Below are 24508 nucleotides of genomic sequence, written 5' to 3' on the forward strand. Positions count from 1 at the left end.
CTGATCTTTCACACCAACCCCTCAATAGGGACAAACAAGTAAACTACAGCGTGAGAAATCAAGTGTTAAGCTTCTACCAATTGCAGCTATTCTGCCATTAGAGTAGACCATAAGGTTTTTAACAATACTGATACTTCTCAATACTCTTATTGGTACTACTCAATGGTTTGGAGCAGAAAATAAAGAAATGAAAAAAATCTGACAAATGGGAGTGCTGTGTGTACTGATTTAGTGTATGCTAGTGTATGCTAGCTCTTTTTTGTTGCTCTATAACAGAAGCTGCAAAGGTCCCTTCCTGTGTTGGTTTTTAGGGTGGTGAAGTACATTAGTTTACAGCTTGAAAAGCTAAGCAAAGCTATCAGACTGAACAGGGTCCTGTTTCTAATCAAATAAATATGTGTTTTTTTCTTGTGATAAAAATTTTGTATTGTATTGGCAGAGACTCAAGATTCTCACTGATACTGACGCCAGAAATTTGCCGGAAAAGGAATTAGAACAACTTTAGTTGAAAGAGCCCCAGGGCCAAGCTTTGAGGTTGAGGTCGAGTAAAAGGTTTGGGGAGAGACTTAGGAAGAGGCAGGCACACCACAAAGCTGGAATTCTTGCAAGCCCCTGATCACATCATTTTACCTTATCCTTACTCGGATTCCTCACACACTGGAGAAAAAGGTCTGAGGGGGAAGGAAATGTGTGTTTCAACCAAGCTCGCCAGACAACCATGATTTCAGCAGCATCCAGCAGAGCCGGACTCGAGGAGGAAGCAACAAGGACAGATGGATCAAGCCAAAAATTTGAGTGTGAACCAAAAGAGACAATAACAGTTACATCCAATAAGCTCTCTACTGCAGACACCATCCTGTAAAAGGACACGCTCCTTTATTTCATAGGGTGTGAATTTTGCAATTGATGGACAAGAGGGTGTGCCTCCAATTCAAGACTCCATGGATTAAAAATACACTCTGACGCAGGGCTGTCATCCAACATTACATTACATATTCAAATATTGAGTTGAATGTATAAAGCAAAGAAATATGGGAATATGAAAAAGTGCATTTTTAATATGATAATATATAACAAAGTAAAAAAAAGTCTACCGCACAAATTCTCCCAAGACTTTGGGCCCCTAGCACACTGTGCCACAGCAGCTGTTCTGGTGAGATTAGTTCTTTTCCCCTGCCACAGGGCTACCAATTTGTAGCGGTACTGCACCCTTGAACTGCTGTTGTTCTGCTTGTTGATTAAATGTCATGATTTTGGACGGCAGCAGTTAAACTGATGCACTACAGGTGTTGAGGAGCACCGGCGAGGGACTTTTAAACACTCTGAAGCAACAGAAGCTATGTTCACACTGCCAGCCTTAATGCTCTGATTTTTGCTCGAATATGATATTTTTTGGGGGGGGGGGGTTTGGTTTGGCTGTTCATATTTATTGTCTAAATGTGCACACACATGTCCTAACCTGACCGATATTTGCAGACAAGAATAAAAATGTCACATGCAGTATGCAGAAGCGTTGCAGAACATCAACCCCAGTTGGTGGCAGTAAAGCACATATAGACGAGTTAGCCAACCACTAATAACACTACAAAGTAAGCCTTGAAGAAATATCTATCCAGTTTCTGTACCACATATCTGTTAAGAGTTGTTGGAGGGAGGGGGGGGCTGGCGAGAGGCGGGGTTCACCCTGGACGGGTCGCCGGTCTGTCGCAGGGCCATCAGGAGCAATTAGGGGTTCAGTATCTTGCTCAAGGATACTTGGACATGGTCACCGGGGGAAGTGAGGATCGAACCAACGACCCATCGGTTTCTAGATAGCCACTCTAACTCTGAGCCAACCCTTGCAGAAGTAATCGTCATGATATGAGCCCTACATTTTTACTTGTATAAAGTTTTGCTCCATACTCACGAGGCCTAAACCCTAAGTCCCTCCAATGCATCACTTCACAGTGGATGCCTTCCCAAGATTGTTCTCACAGTGTGACTCCTTTCACTGTCATAACTTGATCTGTTTGATCCAATACCAACAGGAAAGTGTAGAGGGGCAGCATGATTACATCACTTTATCTCAAATCAAGTTGGCACAGCAGTAAATGTCTGAAGCGCTCTATTGGCCTTGGCTTCATGCACCACTGAACAACTTAAATGGTAAAGCACATGTCCTAGCCTTCGACCCTGTATCCACTTGTTTTGATAAATCCATGTATCAGCTAAATCAAATGAAAAGCGTAAAACCATTTTAAGAAAAAAGAATGCTTACATAAAACAGTAGGGTGCTACACCTACAGAGCTTAGCGCCACTCTGTTAGCTGGTTGTGTTTCAGTTGTGAGAGCCTCTGACACCGTGTTCTTTAAGCGTCTGTGTCAGCCACTATGCTGCATTGTGTCAGCTTCAACATGACAAGGGTCTGGCTCAAGTCCCACTCAGTTTCTGTTGGGTTTGGAGTAGAGCAAAGTGGCCCACCCTGCCACCTGTCATCACAGCGTGCTGTTTGGGGTGGGGGGTGGGGGGCAGAATGAGCACAGGGTGCAAATGAGGTGACAAATTCTATATTTTACAAGGTGTTGACCACAGAAAAAAGCAACACTCTGCGCTCTTCCTGAGGTGAAGCATTGTATGGCGAGGGAGATAAACTCAAAATGAAGCCAGTTGAGCTTCTGTCTGATTGAAATCATATGCTTCAACCAACAGAATGGCTGTGTGTGCATCGTTGTGGTCAATAAAAACCTCACCCTGCTAATGTGTGTATTATGATGAGACGAAGAGCCCAATTTTTGGAGGCAGAGCATTTAATTACCGCTCCAGCCTTCAGTTTACGATGAAAAACACTTTTAAAGTCACTTCTCGACAAACATATGGATAAGTGCACTTGAAGGAAGTGGGGAATATATTTCGCTTTTCAATATTTACAGTTTAGACATCGTGAAAGAGTGAGCATGAACGGTATCAGCTTTTTGGCGACGGATAAGCCTGATTATAACCCAGGCATTATCACCGACATATCATATCAGAGCTCGCTCTTTCTGCACACCCTCAACAAAGCAAAAGGCCAACTCTGGACTCGGTTTCTCACTTGTGTTTGTTTAACCTCAGCAGCTGTTTATTTTTTTACAGAGGCAATAAGCAAAATTCAATATGCTTTAGGACTAATCATAGTTTTCAACACACTACTCAGAACAGCATTCGGGCTGCCCAATCAAACGATGAACAGAGATAGAGATCGTGTTTATTGTTTTTTTTTCTGGAGGCTGTTCTACGCTGTTCCTTTGGACATGTGCCGTTTTACTTAATTTTGTAAACTATTACATTTGTGTCATCCACTTGAAATGTTTCAAAATAAAACAGAAACAAAAAAAAATACAAGGGTGCTCCAATCATTGACAGTGTTGAATTATCAATGCTGTAGTCGATCTTTAATTAAGCCAGCAGCTAGAGGGTGGGACCTTTTCAGTATGGAGGCCACTGCCAGAGTTGATTTTGTCCCTCTTATATTTTCTAGAGAGCACTTTTTCTTCTTAAAATGCCTTGCTTTTAAGAAACAGTAAACCAAAATGGAGATGGCCAAAATGCAAGCCGACAAATCAACTAGGGATTTCAGTATAACGGCCTAATAAAAAAAACAAAAAGTATTCAGTTTGCAATAATGAAGAGCAAAATGACTAAACAAGTGCTCAGTATCTTACTTGATACATAAATCATGATTAAAGACGTCCTCCATCATCTCACTGATCAAATATCAAATGTTCCAGTACTGGAGACTTCCACCTACAAAAGACTAATTTCTCTAACCCGTATTACACGTGTAAATGGATGTTTTAGTCAAGAGAAATGACTGCCAGAGACAAGTAGGACTAGGATCAATTCTAATATTGTGGCTGAACATGGAAGTGTAGTTCCACTAGTCAAAGGACTGAGCATGTGATTACAGAGGGTGGAGTGATTTCAAGTGAAAGTGACACAGTTGTCTGCTGAACTGTTTCGAGACCGACTTTTGCCTGCACAGACCAAACACAAACGTGGCAAGAATGTCACATACGGTCCACAATACTGGAATTTCTAACTTTGATACAATACAGAGAAGAATCAATACCATTTTTGGTAACCCTGGAAAACAAGCGTAACATTTTGGATTGTTACTAAAAGACAAAAATTTGACAAAGTTATGTGATGACAAGACATGTCAAATTGTGTGTGTTTTTAATCACAACAGCATACAGGTTAATACTCTGACTAGGGCCCAACCATTATGGCATTTCTGAGCCCAATACTGATCGTAGAGGAGAACCCAATACTGATCGTAGAGGAGAACAAAAACACTGATTATGGATATGTCCGATAGGTAATATTTGTGTGAAAACAGACCCTTTTTTATGTTCATTGCTCACCAATATATATATATTTTTTTTCTTTTTTCTTTTTTTTTTACTGATATGACTACTCACAAAGTTAATTTCTTAAACAAATAATTTGAAAAAGAAGAGTCTGTCCAAGGTGCCGGAGCATGCTAATGCTCCTAGAGCATGGGCATTGTTTTCTGCATTTCATGTGTGGTTAAAAAAAAAAAAAGAAGGGTTTGTTTTTATTCACGCATATCAGAGAACATATATGCTGATATAATATATCTGTGATAGGCCAATGACAGCCAAATATCGATTCACAGATATATCGTCTGGCCCATCTCCTGGCCATATTTGGAGTGTCTTCCTCGAGACTAAACTGCTCGGGCCTGATGCCTCCAAGGGAAGAAAGCTTAATGTTAATCCCAACTGTCTTTTTGGTAATTGACTTTTGAACAATTTACTAAACAGTCTTGTTAAATGCGTCAGCGATGTTCAAAATGAAAAATGTGACCGCAAACTCTCTAACGGCTAAATTCTTTCACTGCTTTGCTAAATTTTTGCTGCTAGAACCTTTCATTAGTACTGTTGCGGAGCATCGCTTGCATAGGAGCTTGCTTGTTTCCTCCAACTTGCCTTTTTTTCATTTGCCTTGAATGTGAAGTATTCACAAAAAACTGAAAATACTAATAAATTACGGACACAGATTCGAAATCTAAAAACCTTTTTGAGTGCTTGAAAATATTACTTTTTACAACTTGGATGATAAGAGCCAGCTGACAGTGGTAGAGACTAAGCTCAGCAGGGACGTCACAAGACTCCCTTCCTTCTGGAGTTGAAAGCCGGCGAACAAAGTGCATTCTTTCCACTTGCAAGTGAAGCGAGTGAGGGCAAACTCACTGCCCTCAGAAAATACAAGCTGATACTTCGGCAGACTAAAACACAACTGACAATTCACACCAAAGTACAAGGGTCAAGTGAAGGAAATAAGTTACTTGAAAGGGGGTTTTGGCCAAATTAAAAGATCCTTGTTTTTTTTTTTCTGTTTGGCTGCAAATGAGTCCTAGTCTTCAGAATTGCAAGCACACATGAAAGAGGAAGGCACTGAAGTGTTTCAGGTGAGTAAATGCACTTGCAGTATCACTGGGTTCTGCACCAGAATTCTGACTATTTAAGCAAACATTTTATAAATGTAACTGCTAATAGGATTTCTAATTTATCCACATCCAAATTAGGCATTTTGTCAAGTCTGCACCTATCTGAAGTGTCCATGAGGCAGACAATTAACCCTCTACAAGCTGTGGGGACCCTCCTGTATTTTAAACCTCACCAGACAGGAGGACTTCCTTTGCAAGAAATGTATTTGTTGTCATCTTTGAACACTAAATAGCTCTGTTTTTACAGAGATGAAAATGTTGAGTTTTGGCTGACACTGTCAGAGAGGGATCCACTTAATGACATGTTTATTACTGAGGTTGTGGCTAGCAATAGTGGTGAAATGCAGTGAATTATATTGGAATGTGTTTCTTGTATACATTTGGCCACATTTACATACAGGAGAGGGGCATAACATTAGAAACCCATTTTGAAATAATGATGAAAACTAACACCCCCATGTTTTCCTTTTAATTAAAGTAATTAAATTTTGATTAAAGCTAATTAAAACTCTTTAATACATTTTATATTATCGCTGTGAAACAAATGTTTGAGACTTAAATATAAGATATCCTCACAAATGAACACGTCTTTCATGATTTTTGAAGTGTTCATGTAATAGTTATTCGTGCAAAGCCAACGCTATGCTATTTGCCGACAACACCAAGGACGCATGTCTTCAATGTCACCACAACTAATTTTGTGTTTCTCCTGTTTTCAGCATGATAACTTTCGACATCTTCGCAACCTCAGTCGACCTCGGTTAAACCACTTGATAGCAACTACCGTTTTAAGATGCGTAAGGAGTTCTGGTGGCCCATGTGACGTTCGGGTGCTGAAAGAATAAAAAAATTCGGACTGAAGACAGCTGAGATGCACAATTAATGTTTATCAGTTAAAGATGATCTAGTTAAAAAAATAGAGATCAGTTGCATACAGTTAAACGTGACGATCATGAACATGCTGGCTGAAGCTAAATCACTTCTACTGTAATGTTGCAAAGCCCTGAGATGGGGTTTTGAAGCGCTTAGAGACTCAAAAAGCAAATGCAAGCTGTAAACATTGAAAGAATCACTTGAAAAGGTGGCAATTATTATTGATGTGAAAGTGGTGAATTTGGCATTTGAAAAGGAAGACCTGAGAGCAATTAAATGCAGGCACGGGGGTTGCTTTGTGAATTACTGGCTTTCCACACACAAATTGTCAAAAGATCCTATTTGACTTTTGCCTAGGCAACTGCTAAGCCTGCCACCTGCCTGTTGCTGCTACTTAGGCTATCCTACTTCCTCTCATTGGTCACCTGACTCAGCGTTAGTGACAAAGTGCAAGTTCAATGTACACAAAACCACAGCGCAGCCATGACAAACTATCCCTGCAGTCTGCCAAGGGAGGCAGCATTCCCCTCTGGCCCACACTTTTGATTGCTGTCAGACCAAGCCAAGGTCAAGTGAGTAATTTGTATCCACATGTCAGTGTGGTTCACCGGCCTCTAATTCTGCGGAAGCTCCTATTAAACCCTTGAGAATCCTAGATTGTTCCGCAGTTCCAGGAGGTGGTACACCTGAGTGAAAATATGAATGTGGCTCAGTACAATAGAGGAAGTGCAGTCTTAGACTCTACACTAAAGCCTGTCATGGCTGGCATAGCAGGAGCGTCACATGCACGCCATGAATCACCAAAACAGTGGTGAGAGGGTAGATCCGTGAACACCCCTGCTGACCCAAGACCTAAAACATCTATAAGCAAGCCGCGTGATGATGCAGGAAGTTCCATGTCTTTGGTGTACCTGATCATGTCAGTTCGATCAATTCTTACTTTGATTTCAAGCAGGAAACTGAACTGCAAGTGTGAGGGACACCTCTATTTTAGACGGGCTCCAGGCAGGCAGGCAGGGGCTGATTATCTGGCCTCAAGTTGGGCCCGTGAGGAGAGAATATGGAAAGAGGAGGGGGGGGGGGATGGTGGGTGTTGTTTTCCCAACTGTTGCATCTGACCCCATAACACGGTCGACTTTCATGCAGGAAATACACATCACCTCGTTTGTAACAAAAGACATGTCCCTCTGTGACGTGGCTCTGTCTGTCTTTCCAAAGCCGGACGGACAACACGATGAAATGAGTTGAAGCAAAGAAAAATGCATTTTCAGCACTTCTGCGCGGCCTAAGTACAATAAGTAGCTTTAATAAAAAAAACTAAACTTCACCCAATAATTCTAAGAACAAACTCAGCCAAGTCTCAGCTACCTTAGAAAACAAACACTTACCAGCTGTTTACACTGCAGGGACGGACAATGTTGACATGTAAGCAACTTGCTGCTTTCCCCCGCTGGATGTACTCCGTAGTCCTATGAGGGCAAACCGAGACGCGCTAAGTCAACGCCGCGCGCACAAATATGGCTAGCTTAGACACTTTAAGTACTTCTTCGCCGCTCTTTCATCTGCGGTTATTGGCAGAGGCCGGCGCCATGTTTCTGCGTGCGCTGATAGTTTCGTAGGTAAGCTTTCTTCCTAAACGTCTTTCACGGTGGAACCGCCCAGAAAAGGGTAAAAACTCGGCTCGCAACTGACGAAGGTTTGACTCGAGGAGCACCGACAAGTTGACAGGCAAACCTAGCAATTTCCGGTTTAATTTTTTTTCAAAGTAAAAGCCGATCAAAACTCGCAGGTTTTGTCCCCCCCCCCCCCCAAAAAAAAGTTATATTAATAAAACACACTTTCGACTTAGTTCAAACAACACTACACTTATTCCAAAACACGTGGGAAAATCCCACTTTAGAAACAATAATTACGCCCTCTCTATAATTATACTTCACCTGTTTGCTGTATGGGACAAGGAATGTTTGAGTGACGTATTAACGTAAGAATACGGTGCTGCAACTAGAGACTGTATGAGAACTGCATTTAAGTTGATATATCTCATGGATGTGTTCTGTCTTTGCAACACTTATAAAGTATATTTTCGCATTCTTATTCTGAAAAAATCTGAAAACTTTCGGTCTCCAGATGCTTTTAGCAGGCTCTCTTGTGCTGCTCAGTTTATGGCGCACCCTCATTTTAAACTCGGACGAGTTACATCACAAGACAACAGGTGTGAGAGGAAAACTTCATATTTTTGCTGTAAATGTTAGTGACACGAACTTTTAGGTTTTTGATGCATCGTACAGTTGTGTAAACGGGACAAAAACATTGGTCGACTAAACTACGGGTATTCATTTTGAGGCTGTGTAGCTCATAACTTAATGTTTTCAGAAATTCAATATCCATTCCTCCTTGGATGAGATTTCTTCAAGCCTTCACTTATCTCGTGTAACAAGAAGAATACAGTGATAAAAAAATTGAAGTCACAAATGCTTTATTTACTTTTACAGTTGTATGGCATAAACAAAAAACAAGACCTTGAATAGTTAGAATGACAAAATGTTAATCGTGCAACAAATACTTAGGAGGGAGGAGGCCTATCATGAAGGCCTCTTTCTGCTACCCACCACTGATGCTATATTTGCTCTCCTAAACAAGTGTAGGGAATTTGTTAGCAATCTGAATCCAGTACAAATGAAAACTTCAGGGTTTCAGTCTTTTAAATTAAGTCCACAAAAGCTTAAATCATACCAAATTTTATGCTTTTTTTTTTTTTTAAACAGACAAAATCTTAGACATCCACAAGAAACAGGGTTACGTAGCCTGCCACGAATAAAGCTAACACTTCATGTCATCTATCGGGGAGAACGTGATCAGCTGTGGAAGGCTGCACTCCTTTTGGGGTGAGGTGGCGTCAAATGAGTCCAGATCCAGTGAGAAGACCTTGTTGGCAGAGTCTGACTTGGCAGGCCACTCCAGGTCCAGACCCAGAGCGATGTGATCCAACAGAGTGCACTCCGATGTCCTCAAGTTTTCCGTGAAAGACCCGTTGTTGCACGACTGCTGGAACTGATGAAGATGGCTACGTGTGGCTGGTGGGGACTGCGTCGCCTCTGTTCGACGGAATGGCGCGAGGGGCTCGTCGTCTGCCTCACATTTCAAATGGGAGTCATTACCGAGGCTCAGCAGACTGTCGCAGCTGGACATCTCGGGAAGAGTTTCCTGGTCGAGGCTGAACTGCACTGCACTGCTTCCTGTGCCACTTGGGCTGTTGATGCTCTCAGTGTTCATGGTACTCCATGACGGCGGGGACGGGAGCGAGACCCCCTGTCGGCTTACAGGGGGGCTGCTGTGACTCTTGGCAATAGGGCTGCGGTTGCTTGGGACACTATGAGGGGAAGCAAGCAGCTGATCGTAAGGCTCACCGAGTGGAGTGAGCCATCCTGTGGCGTTATGCTGACGCATTTTTTCAGCTTTGTCGTCCTCAACTGCCTTTCGCCAGGAGCTCTTCACATCCAGGACTTGTGAAAACAGGATGTATATATATTTTTCTTAATGTTATTCAAATGAGAGCAGGGTAAATACACGAGAAAAGCGGTTCACTTACTTAAGCTCTCAGGTGTGCGAGGCAGCTGCTTTCTGGTGGAGAAGGGATCTCCATGGAGAGTGGTAAGAATTCCTTCCAGATCCAGACCCTTGGCTCTGGTTTTTGCAGGACTGGTTGTAGTCACAGCATCTGCAAACTAAACCAAACGCAGTCAAGTGTTACAATTTCTAGTCCATAAAAATCGCTCACAATGCCGCTTCTCTTTAATTAAAAAAAACAAAAACAGAAAACCCTGTTGACAGTCCCACCTGCTGCTCTATGGAGGCAATAAGGCAGAAACCGACAGTCGCCTCAATTTTAAATGTTTCGTTTGGTACCGACTTTCGTTCTCATTTCCCATAGTTGCCCTTTGCCGCAATACAGCTCAACAATTACAGACACAGACCCCCCCCCCCAACATACCCACTTCTCAATTGGCAGTATGTTGGTTTCTGTTCGTAGCGCGCACATCTACTTTGCTGCTGTACAGCGTGTTGCAGTTGATATTCTATAGTTGTTGAAAGTCTTTTTTTTTTTTTAAGTTACCAGTGTAAGAGGCTGCCACTAGGTGGTGCAGACGGGCTGAAAGCGCACCTGCTGAAGTCACACCCCTGAACGGAGTGGCTCATGTTGGCACGCTGACTAATGTCAGCATAACACATTCTTGGGACCCCAGCAATAAACACACATCAACTAAATGTACAGTTGTTCAGAAATGCAAATACACACACACACACACACAGAATTTTCTTGAATACTGAAATACCACCGTACCTGATCAGCAAGATTCTCATATTCCATGTCCAATATCTCAGTCTTGGTCCGCATGGAAGCCGCCTTCAAACAAACACGGGCTGTTGCCTTCTCACGCACCTTCAACAGGAAACGACCCGCAGAAAGGACGAGTCAAAGCGAGTTACAGTCAGTCACAGCAGTTAATATTTGAGGATAATTAGGTCTTAACCAAACTGGATTATTTCCAATAGAGAGGGCGACATTTTACAAGTGTCTTAGCAGATAGCCAATATCAGTATAAGAGTACAATGCCCCCCCCCCCCCTTTTTAACTTGGTGAAAACGGCGCGTAAGCGTTGACATTTATTCACTTCCAGCAGATTTGGAAAAACATTTCGCCATGACATCCAGCAAAATTCACGGAGACACTGAACTGATTTTAGTCAGAGCTTCAAAGTGAGGCAAAGATAACGGACCTGCGGCGGCGCTGACGGAGTCCTCAGAGGGGGGGTGTCAAAAAGCCAGTCAAGGGAGCTATCTGCCTGTGACGACTCCGACATCACGGCGCCTTCACTTTTATCAGTTGCAGGGCACAAGCTGTTTAAAAAAAACAAAACAAAAAAAAAAGACAGATTCAGAGCCGTGTTGAAAACGTCGGTTTTCAAATCCTTTTCACGCTTCATCGGGTGTGTCTGCTCCGTATCTGTCTGTGACGATTTCCCTCATTTCGCCACAGTCATCAGAAAGCACGGATGCTCTTGGGAGGATTAGTGATGGACAGAGCACTGCCCGGGACTGTCCAGGTATCTACCTCCCGTCAAAAGTACATCACCGGCACGCTCTGAGAACTCATTACCTCTTGAGGCTTGAACAACTGGGCTTGATACCCGGCTGTGTCTGACAGTCAGACCTCTCTGAAATATTGTAACAGAACAAAACAAGCAGGGTTAGGAAGAAGTTGTTGTGCGGTACGATACATCAATGGATGACACTGCTCACCGGGAAGTCTAGCAGGGAACTGGGAGAAGACGCCTCTTCCATCAGCTGCTGGTTCAAATGACAGTTGGGCCATTGGTGAGAGGAAGCCAAAAGCCTAAGAAGACAGGATAAAGCTTTGCAACTAGTTACAGACAGAGAGCTGTAGTTTTAGAGTCGAGAGTGAGGAAATAAGGTATGGAAGGATGGATGAGTTTTTGTTTTGTTTTTTAATTCCCCTTTACATTTGGACTCATCCATTTTAAAGCCTGGTTTATGCTTCTGCGTCATGGCGACGGCGTGGACCCTACGCCGTCATTGACCATTCGAAGTTCTGCGTCGCGGGAACGCATTGCTCTGCAATTCACAGCCAAGCCGCTAGGGGTGTGTGGCTGTCCCTTTGTACTTGCGGACCTCCTCGATTACCCTTTCTTCGACTAGATCCATTTGCGTGTAGCTCTTACAACAGAAACTTTAAAAGTGGCGGTGTTGTCATGCTGAACCGGAAATGACGTTCTGAGTGGACTAATCACAGTCCTTGACGTTCACGTCGCGTAGTCAGGATTTTTTGGAGGTGCACGTCAGGCTACAACGCAGGGTCCGCGGCGACGCCGTCGACGTGACGCAGAAGCATAAACCAGGCTGAAGGCTTACATTTAGCTTAATGTGAGGCAGATCGGCCAAGCATTTTTCGGAAACGTGCGCATTCACTCCCTTTGAAAGAGGTGGACTCTGGAGCACTTACGGGATCGTCATTAAGAAAAGACACGAGGGGTGTGTCTTTTAGTGTGTCCATCCACTTTCCGTCCCACTCTTCCATCAGCTTTCGGATGCCACCCTTGACCTCAGGAATTTCTTCCTTGGAAATCTTCTGTCTGGATAAACGGGCATCAGGACAACACTGGTATCAAAACCATCGGAATTTCAAGGAAAGATCACTCAGAATTCCTCTTGATAGGCAGTCTTTTCTGTCTAGTGTGGGTCTGCGAGTACTTCAGGAGGTGGAGGTCCTGCAGCATACGGGCCATCTGCTGAGACTTCTCCTGCAGGTCCAGTATACCAAGCTGGGGTTTGGCGGCGTCGGAGACACGGTGGCGCTCCTCCTTCAGGAGTTGCAGTGCGTGATTCATCAACTCCATCACGCAAAGGAGGTTCAGTTGACCGGCCTCATACACGTTCCCTGAACTCAACTACAACACACGGGACGGAGACAGGATGACGAGGCTGATTACTTGGACGTATTGTGTTACGTTAGTAATCAGTGTTCGTAGACGTTTTACCAAATACATTCTTTACATTTCCATGTCTGAAGAAAGTTTTGTCATGTCAATTCTAGCATAATTTAACTAAAATTTATGACAAGTTACAAGATTTGATAGCGGTGTCATAAATCAGCCGAGCTCAGCTGAAAAGCTGGTACGTATACATGAATGTTCAGGCCTTGTCAAGAAAATCTCCGCGACTTCCCAAATTTTCTTACTTTGTTTTCTCTAAATTGTCATTACTTTTCCACATTGTTCATGACCCTATGAACCCTGAGTGAGAAGCTTTTTTTTTTTTAAACTGTATCGTTCATTTTTTACCAAAGGTAGCAGAATTAAAAACGTGAATATGTGCCGACTAACTCCGGTGCAGTTACAACTGTTAAATCTCAGAGCAAATACTTGATTAAAAAACAACAAAACGCATAAATTGCAGCTATCTCCACTCACCTGATGTGGGAGGTGTTCAACTCTCTCCAGAAGGCTTTGGGGAACTTTGAGAACCCAGTCCTTTCCATCAAGTCTGTACTGGTCGGTTCCCTTCAGCACACACTTCAATACTTGCTGCCCCTCTTGGGTGGAGGACAGCATTCCATCGATAGTTGACCATAACGAGCGTGCCTAGAGAGAACCGAGTAGATTTGTTTTCAACTCTTGAGGACAACAGGAAGCTCGGAAAGCCAATTTTACCAATGCAGCATCTAGGAAAGTACAAATCGGTACTTGTTTTCTAATCATTGTATTTACTTCAAACACATTACGTACAATTTTAGTCTTCTCAGGTAGAGAAGCTCCCAGCTGGGTAGAATCACTACTGTGACACCTGAAAAAAGGAGGTCCGTTTAACAAACTGTGCCAAGACATTCAGAAACAGTGAGGGAGGGGTAGTTTTACATACTTAAGAAGCTCGTCGTACTTGGCACCATCTGCTCGGAGGTCCCTCTCAGACTTTATCAAGACTCTTAAAAAGAGGCAAGACAGTATTCTTAAGAAGATGTGAGCAAATACTGACTCGTGTGAGCAAGGGGAAACCACCACAGGCGGACCAGCAAGTATGAGCTGACAAACCTCCGCACTCCCGAACGCAAGGTTCTCACATATTTAATGATACTGGTCGTAAACGCCTCCCCGACAGCCACCAACAGGCCTTCAAAGTCTTCCCGTCGGGCCCTTCAAAAGTGTCATTAATAGGGTTAATTGGGACCCTGCCCTGTTGTTGTGCATGCTGGCCCAATCAGATTGGCTGTGACCCGAAATAAAATGGGACAACAATCTGTCTGATTAAGTACACCTGGGTTCACCCTGCTTCCTGTGACGACGCGTCAACAGGGCCGCTGGGAAACGCAGGCAAGGAAAAGGGAAGCAGCAATCGGCCGATACGTCAGGGTAAACGCGCTCGGTGTGACATAAAGAGCAAAGCTGCGAAACATCAGGGAAATGTTGCTCACTGGGGGGGTGAAGACCGATATCTGACAAGGTAAACTGCATACGGTATCACGGCACATCACGTCGAACAACATAAATCGACATGCAAAATGTAACTGGCCATAAATGAGCGTGAGGACGGAAGGTGCGCATGCCGAAAGCTTGATAACGCTTGATGAAGTCAGAATGCAATGCTGACATGAAACACTTTAGTAGGTATGAAAGACTTGGAACTAAAAAAGTAATGTTTGTAGAGCTGACACTGGACTGCAAAGCTAGGTAATTGTGATGCGTATTCATCAGACTGGAAAACTCAAACCTCCACTCTGCATCCAATGCTATTGACTGACATTCAGCTCTGTTCAGCAACCAAAATGAGAGGACGGAAGGACTCACTGAGCTCGTCTCTGATACTCATGGAGAAAGCGATCCTGGTCTACCATGCCTTTCAAGAACGCGGCTTTGACCAGGTGGCGTCTCTTCACTGCCATGTCCACTGAAGACGCTGGCATCGCCGCAGCCTCGGGAACCCAGCTGCCACCTGGACAAAGACAATTTCCGACATGGTTTAAATTGGCTTCGGCATGAAAAACAAATCAACTGCAAATTAAATTAAATCAGATGAAACCATGTCTGCGCATTTTGGCGCCCAAGTTTTTCTCCTGTTAAGACCCACCAGTCGTGAACGTCTTCATTTCCTGCAGCATGACATGATTGGCCAAATTGAGCATCAAGCTGGTAAACTTAGGGCCTCCAGGTGAGAGGAACAATGATGCGACCACTTTGGATCTTGCATTTGCAGTTTCATCCTACGGACACAGTAATAAACACAGATAACGTCATCATACGTGTACTTTGTGTTTTGCGTATATTCTCCGAGTTCAGATTCTAGAATCCTCAATCTGTATTTACTCGATCCAAGATATCAGCCATGTAAAAAGGAAGGAATTGCTGTGTGTTTATATGCTTATCTTGACAACCGTTCTTCCAATCAACTTCACACTTGGTTTAAAGATTTCACCGGATCTGTGTTTGTTTGTTTTTTTATATACGTAACCACTATTTTATCAGTGTTTGGGCTCGAGCTGCAGCATGTTAGAGTTGTCGTGACGACAGTTTCGATAAAGCCTCAGATACTGGAAAGAAAAAAGCTTGGTTTGGTTTCGGCAAGCGCTCGAGTCTATGAACCCATCTGATACCGAGTCTTTCATGCAGCTTTGCCCGACCAAGCAACTGTTTGCTTTTCTTGAAACTGTTTGCTGCTCTTAACATTGCTGGGTTTCCACCGGCAACTCCTATATATATATATATCTCATCATCTTACCACATCAATACAGTCAGAGGTTTAGAGCCTTGAAATATAAATATTTTGGTTGCATTGGTAACGGATCAGTACTCGGTATCATACTTGAAGTTTGGCTATCAGAATGGTGAAGGTAAACAAATAGGATGGGAACACCACTAACATACACAAGATGCAGATCTACACGGTCCAATTCAAGTCTGGAGCTGCTGTCTTATGCAGATACACAGGCTACTACTGTCTGAAAAGGACTGACAGAAATTCTGACAGACAGACACCCTCTCTGCAGCAACAAGCGAATGATTTTAAAACTTGACACTAAACCTTCTGGGACTCCAGTGATGAATGAGTTTAAGTTGAACACGGAGTTTGAATTTAAAGGAAAGAAGGAAAGCTAGAAGGAACGAGCAAACATAATAGGGTCTTCGCCTGAAGTACCTTCAGGCTCAGGCCCGAATTAAAACCGGAACAGAAGGGAAAAGTCTCAAGAGTTGTGGACGAAGCTACTAAAGCAGAGCTAACAATCTGTAATAATTCAATAATCTCACCATTAATTCTCGCAGCCAGGCACAGGTCACTTTTCGAAACTCGGCGTCTTCTTTATTATTTACAACAGGCCAGCAATGTCTAACCAAAAGAGATTATAAAGTCCCTTAACAATGAATCTGAAATCTGAATCTGAAAGAAACACAAACGAGTGTCTGTTTTTACCTGTATGCCTCATGAAATCGATTCGGGTTTAGTTTCTCCAAAAGGAAATGGGTTACAATGTAGAAGGCGTCCTTGTTTGGTTTGACGAACATATTCCTATCAGCCACAAAATAAGGAACAGTTATTAAGAGTAGATTCATGCCAGTAACGACGTAGTCGAGAAGTTTAAAGTAAAAATACAAAATGAATCTGCGAACAATTCGACTCACGGTCCCAAATTGATGTGTTTGTGGTTGGTTTTGCCTGCAATTTCCGCATCTGGCTGAAATCCCAGGCCAAGAAGAGCAAACCAAAGGTATTTCCCGTTCTTTTTCTGCATTAATACTTGGTTCGACATTCTCTTGAGACAGAAGCAGCACCGAGGTTGTGTCCGGTGATGCGTCGTCAGTAGAACAGCATGAATAGCCGCTAGCCAGCTAGCTTCAGTTGCTCGCTACAAGATTCGTGTTCGCCAACGTTGAATCTTATACTGAAACTTTTATCGACATCGCAAGCGGTGCGGATAGAAAAACTACACGTTAAAATGCTCCAGTTGAAATACACTGTACTTATAAAACAGACAGCAACGAGGAACTACAACACTTAAAATAAACAACCGCCAAATTTTTCCAAGTCACCCGGAAGTTTACAACAATTACTTCCGGTGCAGGAATGTAAAAGTTTTTGACGCGTACTTGGTATTTTTGGATTCAGCTTTTTTTTTTTTTTTTTTAATCCCACTGTCTGAATTTTGTGTACATACAATGAAATCAATAGTATTAAATAATACAATATCTGAAAAATAAAATTAGGAACAAATGCTATGAATCAATCTGTACTCGCCTAAATAATTTGGCCTTTTTCTTTCTCTAGCCCTGTTCGAATGTGAAGCCTCCTAAACAATACTTTAAAGAATCTACTCTCATTTCTATTTTTAAATAAAAAAAAAAAGATTGGTGTTGAAAGTGCAAGAAGGCACACTGTTAGTTTAAGGATTCAGTTCCTAGTTTGGAATTTTGTCCATCCATCCAGCCATTTTCTATACTACTTATCCGTTAAGGGTCAGGGGGCTGGAGCCTATCCCAGCTGACATTGGGCAAGGGGTGGGTTACACCCTTATGAGTTGCCAGTCGGTCGCAGGGTTTGAGTGCATTGTATGTATTTTATCGGTCCCTGGCAATTTTCTCTACTACTTGTCAGCAATTATTACAAGCATTCATCCAAAACAATTTAATCAAGTGTGCTTGCAAAGGAGTGGAATCAGTGAAAATGCAGACTATGCATATTCAGCCATTTCATTGATCTTTTATTGCGGAACATACAAGTATGGAAGTCTTCAACACCATTGAGCAGTACAGAGTAATTGTAAGAAAGAAGAGCTCCTTTTCTAAAATCATTCACATCATTGTAATTCTTTTAAAACCAGCTGACAACACTCCCCAACTTTTGATGGATCAGATACAGATGAATACTTGGAAATCTGAGAGTTGACCCCCAGGGAACGTGCAAGGTCCTGCGCCGTCTGGTCTGAGGCCACCGTGGTTCCCAGTGCAACCAGCAGCCTAAACACAGCTTCCTTGTCCTGTACCGTCTCCAGGGCTCGACTGGCCACAGATAGGCACTGGGCCTTGGCCTCCAGATCCGGCTGGTTGTGCAGGCAGCCAGCGTAGTTAAGCACAAGTGTTGCCAGGGCAGTGTGGATGTTCTTATTGCAGACGGTGACCAGGTCGGCGGCACGTGATAGCACCCTTTCGCGCTGGGCCATGAGGAGGGCTCTGCCATGCCTGCCGTTAAAGCAGTTACACAGAGTCCGCAGCACCAGCATCTGATTGGCAGGACGTCCCTCAGCCTTCATCAGGCTCAGCAGGTGGTTGCAAAGCTGGACTCCCTCTGCCTCTCCACAAAGGGTCTCATTCACCTGCGGGTGGCGCACCGCCAGCCTCATAATGTCCAGGACTGGAAACACAATATCTGCAGCCCAGGGGAAGGCAGTTTATTTAGTTAACAAGAAATGCACTGGTGCAACTTAAAACTAACCTATACTGACATCCTCATTCCTCTCTCTAATAGCGAGCAAATTCTTTGAGTGCACGGGTGTTAATTGGCTTGTTAAGTTAATCTGATCAACTTCAAATTCTTTTTTTTTTTCTTTTTTTTTTTAATTAAGGGTTTCTTTCCTTTCCAAGTCTGTAACATGCACGTCATCGAGGTCGGAATACTCCTGATCAGTCGCCTTTATATCTTTTTTCCATCAGTTTCATGGCTCAAGTGTGGAAGAACTTGCTTTTAAAAATATTTAAGTACATTTTCTTGTGAATATCAACACATTTACATGCAACATACTTTCCCAGGTTGGACGGCGATTATGTTAGTCTTCATTAAATGCAGTAAACATCTGAGACGATGAATTATTTCTCATTTGTGAAATTTCAAACTTTGAACTGAGATCCATGCATGAGTGCACGGCTTCAACGAAAGAAAAGAAGAAAAAAAAAAACAGACAAAAATGAAATAAAGCAAACAGAAAAAAAAAGGAGATCGAGAGGCTGTTGCTTTACCTTCAGGCCAATGAGAGGCCTTCCAGAGCAGGTTGATCTGTTGGAGGGTTGGTGAGGGCTCAGAGGAGCTGGGCGAACACACGGATTCCAGCAGCCTCTCAAGGCTTTCCAGCATCTCTTCGGAGAGTTTCTGCTCCTGAGGGGCTCCTCCATTCAGCTCCTTGAGCTTGGCTAGGCAGAAGAGAGCGAACCAAAACATGGATAAGGAGGACATTTCGGTTCATGACGCAAAATGTAAAGTTTTTGATGAGTTTGTGACATGAAGTAAATTAGTACGAGTTACCGTGCCACTACAGCAGTAAAAATTGCTTCATTACCATAAAAGATACCAGTAACACTGAAAAAGTACTAAGAAGGAAATGTCCAAATAAAAATAAAATCTAATTAAAATATGGTTATATCATGTTATATTGTGGACGGAGTGAATACTCCAAACTGACTGCTGGGTCTCCATTAATTCCTGATATATGGACACCAACTAAGTAATCATAGCAACAGGGAAGCATTCAAATCAGTTGATATTTTTATTGCAACAAGTTAAAATATTAACTATAATTTCACACATTGATTTAAGTTTTTAACATTGTGTTGTTCTCTGTGAAATGTCTACTAAATAAAATGTATTGAATTTTTAAATGATTCGTCTTATTTTTGGCTTAAGGGTGGCAAAGCCATGTAACAGCTGTGAGAGAGACTCGTTTCCTCTCACCAAAGTATCATGACAGTGGCAGATGGTGTTTTTCTTTTTCTTTTTTGTTGTTGTTGACTTTAAGAGCCGGTGGACGCTACAAGCCGAAATACAACCGATTAAATTAATCAGACACCAGAAGGCAATCGGCCATCCACTCATCTCCCTGGGGGTGGCTGGGTGGGGTGCTTTTCCATTTTTAATGTCGCAAGTGATGAAGACAGAAGGTGGGGAGCCGTTTCCTGTGTGAGGAGGGAAGACCCGTTGTCTCCCGTCGGTAGCGAGATGGGTAATTCGTTGGGACTGAGCCAGCCGCCACTGCTTCCTGGTTTGGACTGGCCACTCATCTCTCAACCACACACTGCAAAGATGCTCTGTTACTCAGCTGCTTCCTGGGGCATCACATGGCGCTTCGAGCTCAGAGGGGCTAAGTCTCGTCGCCTTGCCAGTTGAGGGGTATGTCAACGCTCACACTGCTCCCGTTATCCTAATTTTTTTTTAAAGGGGGTGATGGGCTCACCATCACATGCAGCAAAGAGGCTCTGTCGCTCAGCATCTTGCTGTAGCACTGCCCACAGCTCATCGTATCCTTAAACTGTCACCCAGTGGTGTGCTTGTCATCTTTCAGCCTCCTTCAGTAACCAGGGTAAACGGTTTTATTTAAAGGCTCACTACTCTTGGAGAAACATTCTTACAACCCAACTTTTATACTTGTTAAAATACTGTTTAAAACATCTATGGCATGTCATGAGTTTTCCTGCTTGAGTGCTCCTTCAAGGCTGATATTAAAGAACCACTCCAGAACAGATGAAACTATGATATCCAGCAATACACATTATGGACTCAACTTCAAACTTGTCTGTGTAACCAATCGTCCATATTCTGATCATGCATCAAGCCGTACACTAGGTTCCGCCTAGTCTTGTTTTTTTTAGCAACTGACCATGTTGTAAGAGAATCATGCCCTTGGAAGAGTTTATAATAAGGAAACAATGGGCTCTACCGAAGTTAACAATATGACACTCAACCTGTTCTCCATTAATTCCTGATACAGACACCTCTTCTGGCATTGTCCCTCGCAAGATACAACATGGATGCTTCCAAGTAGTATTTATTTCATATTAATATCAGAACTTAGTTGGCCACTTGGGTGGTTTAGTAGTCATTTTTAACTCTACAAGGGTGCTTCATTTAGAAGTTAGACCGTTCTTTGTCACTTGCTTTCATTATTCTTAAAGACAGTACTCCTTTCCATTGTCTTATCTATTTTGGATGGAGCGGTGTTGGCATCAACATCATCATGGCTGTGATTGTACAACAGTGGCACACTGTAAAACACAAGTTAGAATGCTCACCGATGATTTGTGCAGTATTGGCTTGCTCGAAGGTCACGCCGTCAGTCTTCGGGAAGTAAACGTTCGTAGCGGTCTGTCTGAGGGCCGCTGAGGAATAGGCACCTCCACCTGCCAGGTAGGGGGAGTAATGTCTTTAAAACATCTCACAACTGCCTCCTATTGTATTCTTCAAACACATAAGACATGGAGTTTTTACGAAACATGGAGCTCATTCTCTCAGTTGCTTTCTCCTACACGAGAATGAACCCAAATTTCATTGGTTCCTTTGATATGTAGCTCACCTGTGAAAGGATCCACCACACCTCCGGGAACGACAGGATTCCCACCAGACCCTGGGATGTAACGACCAGAGCCTTTGGAAATAAGGAGGAAAAACAGCGGTGAAAATTCTACCGATGTTCCGTTTGCAGTAATAACACCTTTGGAGGACAAAGAGGAAATACTGTACCGGTGAAGGGATCGGCTCCAAAACCCGACATTCCATTAGAAGACCCAGGGATGTAACGAGCTCCTCCTGTACATTGGCAAGACAAAAAGGGGTTTCAGTCAAAATAAGCCCAAAATAATAAAATAATGAAAATCTAAGACTATAGCTCTATAAACATGCACTGACCAGGATTCTTTTTTTCTAGTGATACATTTGCCCTTATTTCTATCCTTTTTCAGATTTCAGATGGGAGAATGCAACTGATCCAAACTACCAGCTGAGGTGCATATATTTTGGTCTCACCGGTGAATGGATCAGCATCAGCTGCTGGCGCTGGTCCCACAACATGCCCTTTCGTGTTTTCAATGATAAAATTGGCGACCTGGTCAAGGAACATCGGGCTTAGGTCATTCTTCTGCAGGAAGTTGTGTGCCGTGAGCCAGGGGTCCTCTGACAGGTTGTAGGGCAGCTTCATGGACGGCCCTCCCTCATTCACATCGATGGTGAAGACGTAGTCATACTCCTGATGAGGGAATCAGTCGTTGCAAACAACTGAAATATTTTGACTCTGCTGTCATGAAGCCTGTGGCCTTACCTTTCCTTCATACAGTACACTCTTGGAGGTCTGTTGGTTTGAGCCCCCAACCACGTCTCCAATTTTCACCCAGCGGCCATCACTGACACTCCACTGGTACGCCTCCACCTTCTGTCCATCTTTGATCAGACGCGTCTGTCCATCGCGATTCCCTGTATGACATGAGTAAACAAACCCATGTTCATCCATAGAAAAAAAAGAAAAAAGAAAAATAGGTATTCTCTATAAAACTGTTGTGTAAAAAATATCAGAAATATCAGTACCGGGTTCGTTAAGGTGTTCCCTTCCAGGGAGATCCTCCATTTTGATGTCTCCGAGGTCTCCGGTCTGAGGATTGATGGTTGCTTTTGAAAGCTCGTCCTCGAAGGCCTGAAGGTCCTCCGCACTGGCCACACGGTCCTCGGCCTCAGTAAACACACGGATGATGCCATCACTGCGATGAGTAGAATAGGTAAGCTAAAAACCCCACCATCTTTTTTTTTTATGAATGCGATGTAGCGGAGAACGAGGTATCGAAATGTTTGTGATGTGACAAATGAAAGCCATCAACGCGTAATTACAGTTGTGTTACCTGGCACCCACGACAACATCGTTATTGGGTAGAATGCAGCAGCACCACACAGACTGGGAGGGCAGGCAGATGGTTTGAGAGCACTCGCCATTCCTCCATATCCTCAAAGTCCTGTCCTCTCCTGTGCTTACAAAATCTGATGACACAAAGTGATGACAATCATCGCTATCAACAGGGAAAACCGAATGGTGCTTTTTCAAGACATAAACTAACAGCGGTTAGTTCGGGGACACTTATAAGACACATTTAGCAGCCAATTTAGAACGTACAGACAAAAGGTTAAAAACACGAAGTGAACCTATGTTTGCATAAACGTACCTTGGCTATTGGGGAAGACAGCCATGCTGTAAATGTAGTTGGTGTGGCTGTAATAGACCTGCACACATTCCCCTGTCACCAGCCACTTCCTAATACTGGTGTCATTGCTGCAAGAGAAGAACTCGTTGTTGCTGATCACTTCCAGTCCCCTTACGCAGTCCTCGTGACCTAAATTGAGGAGGGGAAAAATCTGTAACCCTCACAGGTCAAAAAAAGACATTTTTCACAGTCTTCCATGATTTATAGTGGTCTAAATTGTGTGTTTAAAAAAATGATGTCAACAGACACTTACCTGTAAATGTCCTCTCACATCGGCCAGCTTTCCAAAGTTTTATGGTCTTATCTGCTGATCCAGACAGCATAAGGCCCTGCTCTGGTAAAATGGCCACTGCCCACACTGCTGCAGAATGGCCCTGCGACAAAATTAATGCCCATAAAATCTGGAAAATACTGATAAGGAGGGGATCTGATGTAGGATCGAATAAGTTTTGGTATACCTGCAATGTCATCATGCATTTCTCATTGAGCCAGACTTTGGCTGTGGTGTCCCAAGAGCCACTCAAAAGTGTTCCAAACTTTCCAGAAGATAGAGCGCAAACTGTGAAGATATTAAAAAGACGAGACATAAAACTTCCAACTTTTCTTGGCATTAACGTCAAATATTAGTACTGTACTATTTAAAACATTAACAGGAAGACAGCATTTTCCAGAGGACAACTCACCAGTATTTTTATGACCTTTGAGAGTGTACAGGGGCTGTGGTTGGTCCAATGTGAAAACACAGATATTATTATCATTTCCCCCAGTGGCAATAAGTCCTCGAGGATAGGTTTCACTTGGTGCAATGATGCATACGCAGGATACAAAATTGGAGTGGCCGGTCATACAATGCATCTCTGTGAAACCCTTATCTGGGCTGTAAGAGGGAAAAGAGAGAGGAGAACATATCTTAATTGTAGGGGGAAAAAAGCAGTTTAGAATTGTTCGAATCATTTTATAGATATGTATATATATCATTATATATATCATTATATATATATATTGTATATATATATAGTGATGGCAGGTACTCAAACATCCACGTTGTGTAAATCGTAAAAAGTAGTCGCTGAATGAATGACAAAGCTAATTTCAGTTTCAGTAGCTAGCGAAGTTACCAACGTCTATCCAATACAAGCCCATAAAAACGCCCTGTCAGGGAGTTGCTAATCTCAACTGCAACTTATATTAGTTAGCACACGTTCCCTGACTATATAGTCCCTTTAGAACTGAGACAAATAGTTTCCAGTCAGACAAGCAGTCAATAGCACGTAGCAAAGTAGCTAGCTACCTTGAGTTTGGTACCCAGATCCTTCCGGTTCTATCTCTGGATACAGATACAAAGGCTCCGTCTGGAAAAACAGCATTTGTAAGTCCTCTGACGTCCATTTCGTGTCCCGGAATAGAGCATCTTAGTCTGTATGAATTAGACGATGCCATTTTTGCCTCGGCCACACGATAAAACTCTACAGTAGTGTTGTGCTAAGTGCTGTTGTTGTCAACAAACACCGGTCGCTAAAGCTAGCGGAAGTAAGCGCTTTCTATGTGTCGTTTCTTCTTCTTCTTCTTCCTCTTCCAGCAGTCGCACAGGCGTAATGTTTCCCTCCACAGGCAATCAGACATGTTTGTCCTCTT

At 43.0% G+C, this 24508-nt stretch overlaps 3 protein-coding genes and 1 non-coding gene across 6 annotated transcripts in view; all 4 read right to left on the reverse strand.

Annotated features, from left to right (window-relative positions):
* dennd4c (DENN/MADD domain containing 4C) overlaps nucleotides 1-8082 on the reverse strand; it is a 36616-nt gene extending 28534 nt beyond the window's left edge. For all 3 annotated transcript variants that reach the window (XM_086198002.1, XM_086198003.1, XM_086198001.1), the window contains exon 1: nucleotides 7754-8082. The gene's annotated coding sequence lies outside the window, so the exon portion shown is untranslated. The remainder of the gene's footprint in view (nucleotides 1-7753) is intronic.
* Nucleotides 8083-8835: 753 nt separating this feature from the next.
* On the reverse strand, nucleotides 8836-16966 carry haus6 (HAUS augmin-like complex, subunit 6). Its single transcript, XM_086197044.1, has 16 exons — nucleotides 16553-16966; nucleotides 16344-16439; nucleotides 16181-16259; nucleotides 15006-15138; nucleotides 14726-14870; nucleotides 13803-13865; nucleotides 13670-13727; nucleotides 13355-13525; nucleotides 12636-12832; nucleotides 12388-12517; nucleotides 11667-11760; nucleotides 11524-11581; nucleotides 11144-11264; nucleotides 10708-10806; nucleotides 9955-10090; nucleotides 8836-9868 (listed from the first exon to the last, which is right to left on the reverse strand). Exons 1-16 carry the CDS (start codon nucleotides 16678-16680, stop codon nucleotides 9186-9188), a joined length of 2391 nt encoding a protein of 796 aa, XP_086053170.1. The 5' UTR covers nucleotides 16681-16966; the 3' UTR covers nucleotides 8836-9185.
* On the reverse strand, nucleotides 11354-11484 carry LOC147238668 (small Cajal body-specific RNA 8). The gene has a single exon (XR_015111925.1).
* Nucleotides 16967-17603: 637 nt separating the features above from the next.
* Nucleotides 17604-24425, reverse strand: plaa (phospholipase A2-activating protein). Its single transcript, XM_086196969.1, has 14 exons — nucleotides 24165-24425; nucleotides 23557-23750; nucleotides 23332-23432; nucleotides 23127-23247; nucleotides 22835-23002; nucleotides 22517-22652; nucleotides 22209-22378; nucleotides 21946-22097; nucleotides 21654-21873; nucleotides 21372-21437; nucleotides 21205-21276; nucleotides 20924-21031; nucleotides 18881-19051; nucleotides 17604-18293 (listed from the first exon to the last, which is right to left on the reverse strand). The coding sequence occupies exons 1-14, from the start codon at nucleotides 24311-24313 to the stop codon at nucleotides 17725-17727; spliced, it is 2397 nt and encodes a 798-aa protein (XP_086053095.1). The 5' UTR covers nucleotides 24314-24425; the 3' UTR covers nucleotides 17604-17724.
* Between the last annotated feature and the right edge of the window lie 83 nt (nucleotides 24426-24508).

This window comes from Aulostomus chinensis, chromosome 24, assembly GCF_037954235.1.
Source record: "Aulostomus chinensis isolate RoL2024-O1b breed Wild chromosome 24, RoL_Achi_v1.0, whole genome shotgun sequence".
In the NCBI taxonomy this organism is placed as follows: domain Eukaryota; kingdom Metazoa; phylum Chordata; class Actinopteri; order Syngnathiformes; family Aulostomidae; genus Aulostomus; species Aulostomus chinensis.

Coding starts and splice junctions, on each gene's coding strand:
- haus6 (XM_086197044.1), bottom strand. CDS start 16,680: ATGTCGAACCAAGTATTAATGCAGAAAAAGAACGGGAAATACCTTTGG. Junction 13,866..14,725: donor GAGTATCAGAGACGAGCTCA/GTGAGTCCTTCC, acceptor CCTCTTTTTAAG/AGTCTTGATAAAGTCTGAGA. Junction 11,582..11,666: donor GTTCCCTGCTAGACTTCCCG/GTGAGCAGTGTC, acceptor ACAATATTTCAG/AGAGGTCTGACTGTCAGACA.
- plaa (XM_086196969.1), bottom strand. CDS start 24,313: ATGGCATCGTCTAATTCATACAGACTAAGATGCTCTATTCCGGGACAC. Junction 23,433..23,556: donor CAAAGGTCATAAAAATACTG/GTGAGTTGTCCT, acceptor ATATCTTCACAG/TTTGCGCTCTATCTTCTGGA. Junction 23,003..23,126: donor ATGTGAGAGGACATTTACAG/GTAAGTGTCTGT, acceptor TCCTCAATTTAG/GTCACGAGGACTGCGTAAGG.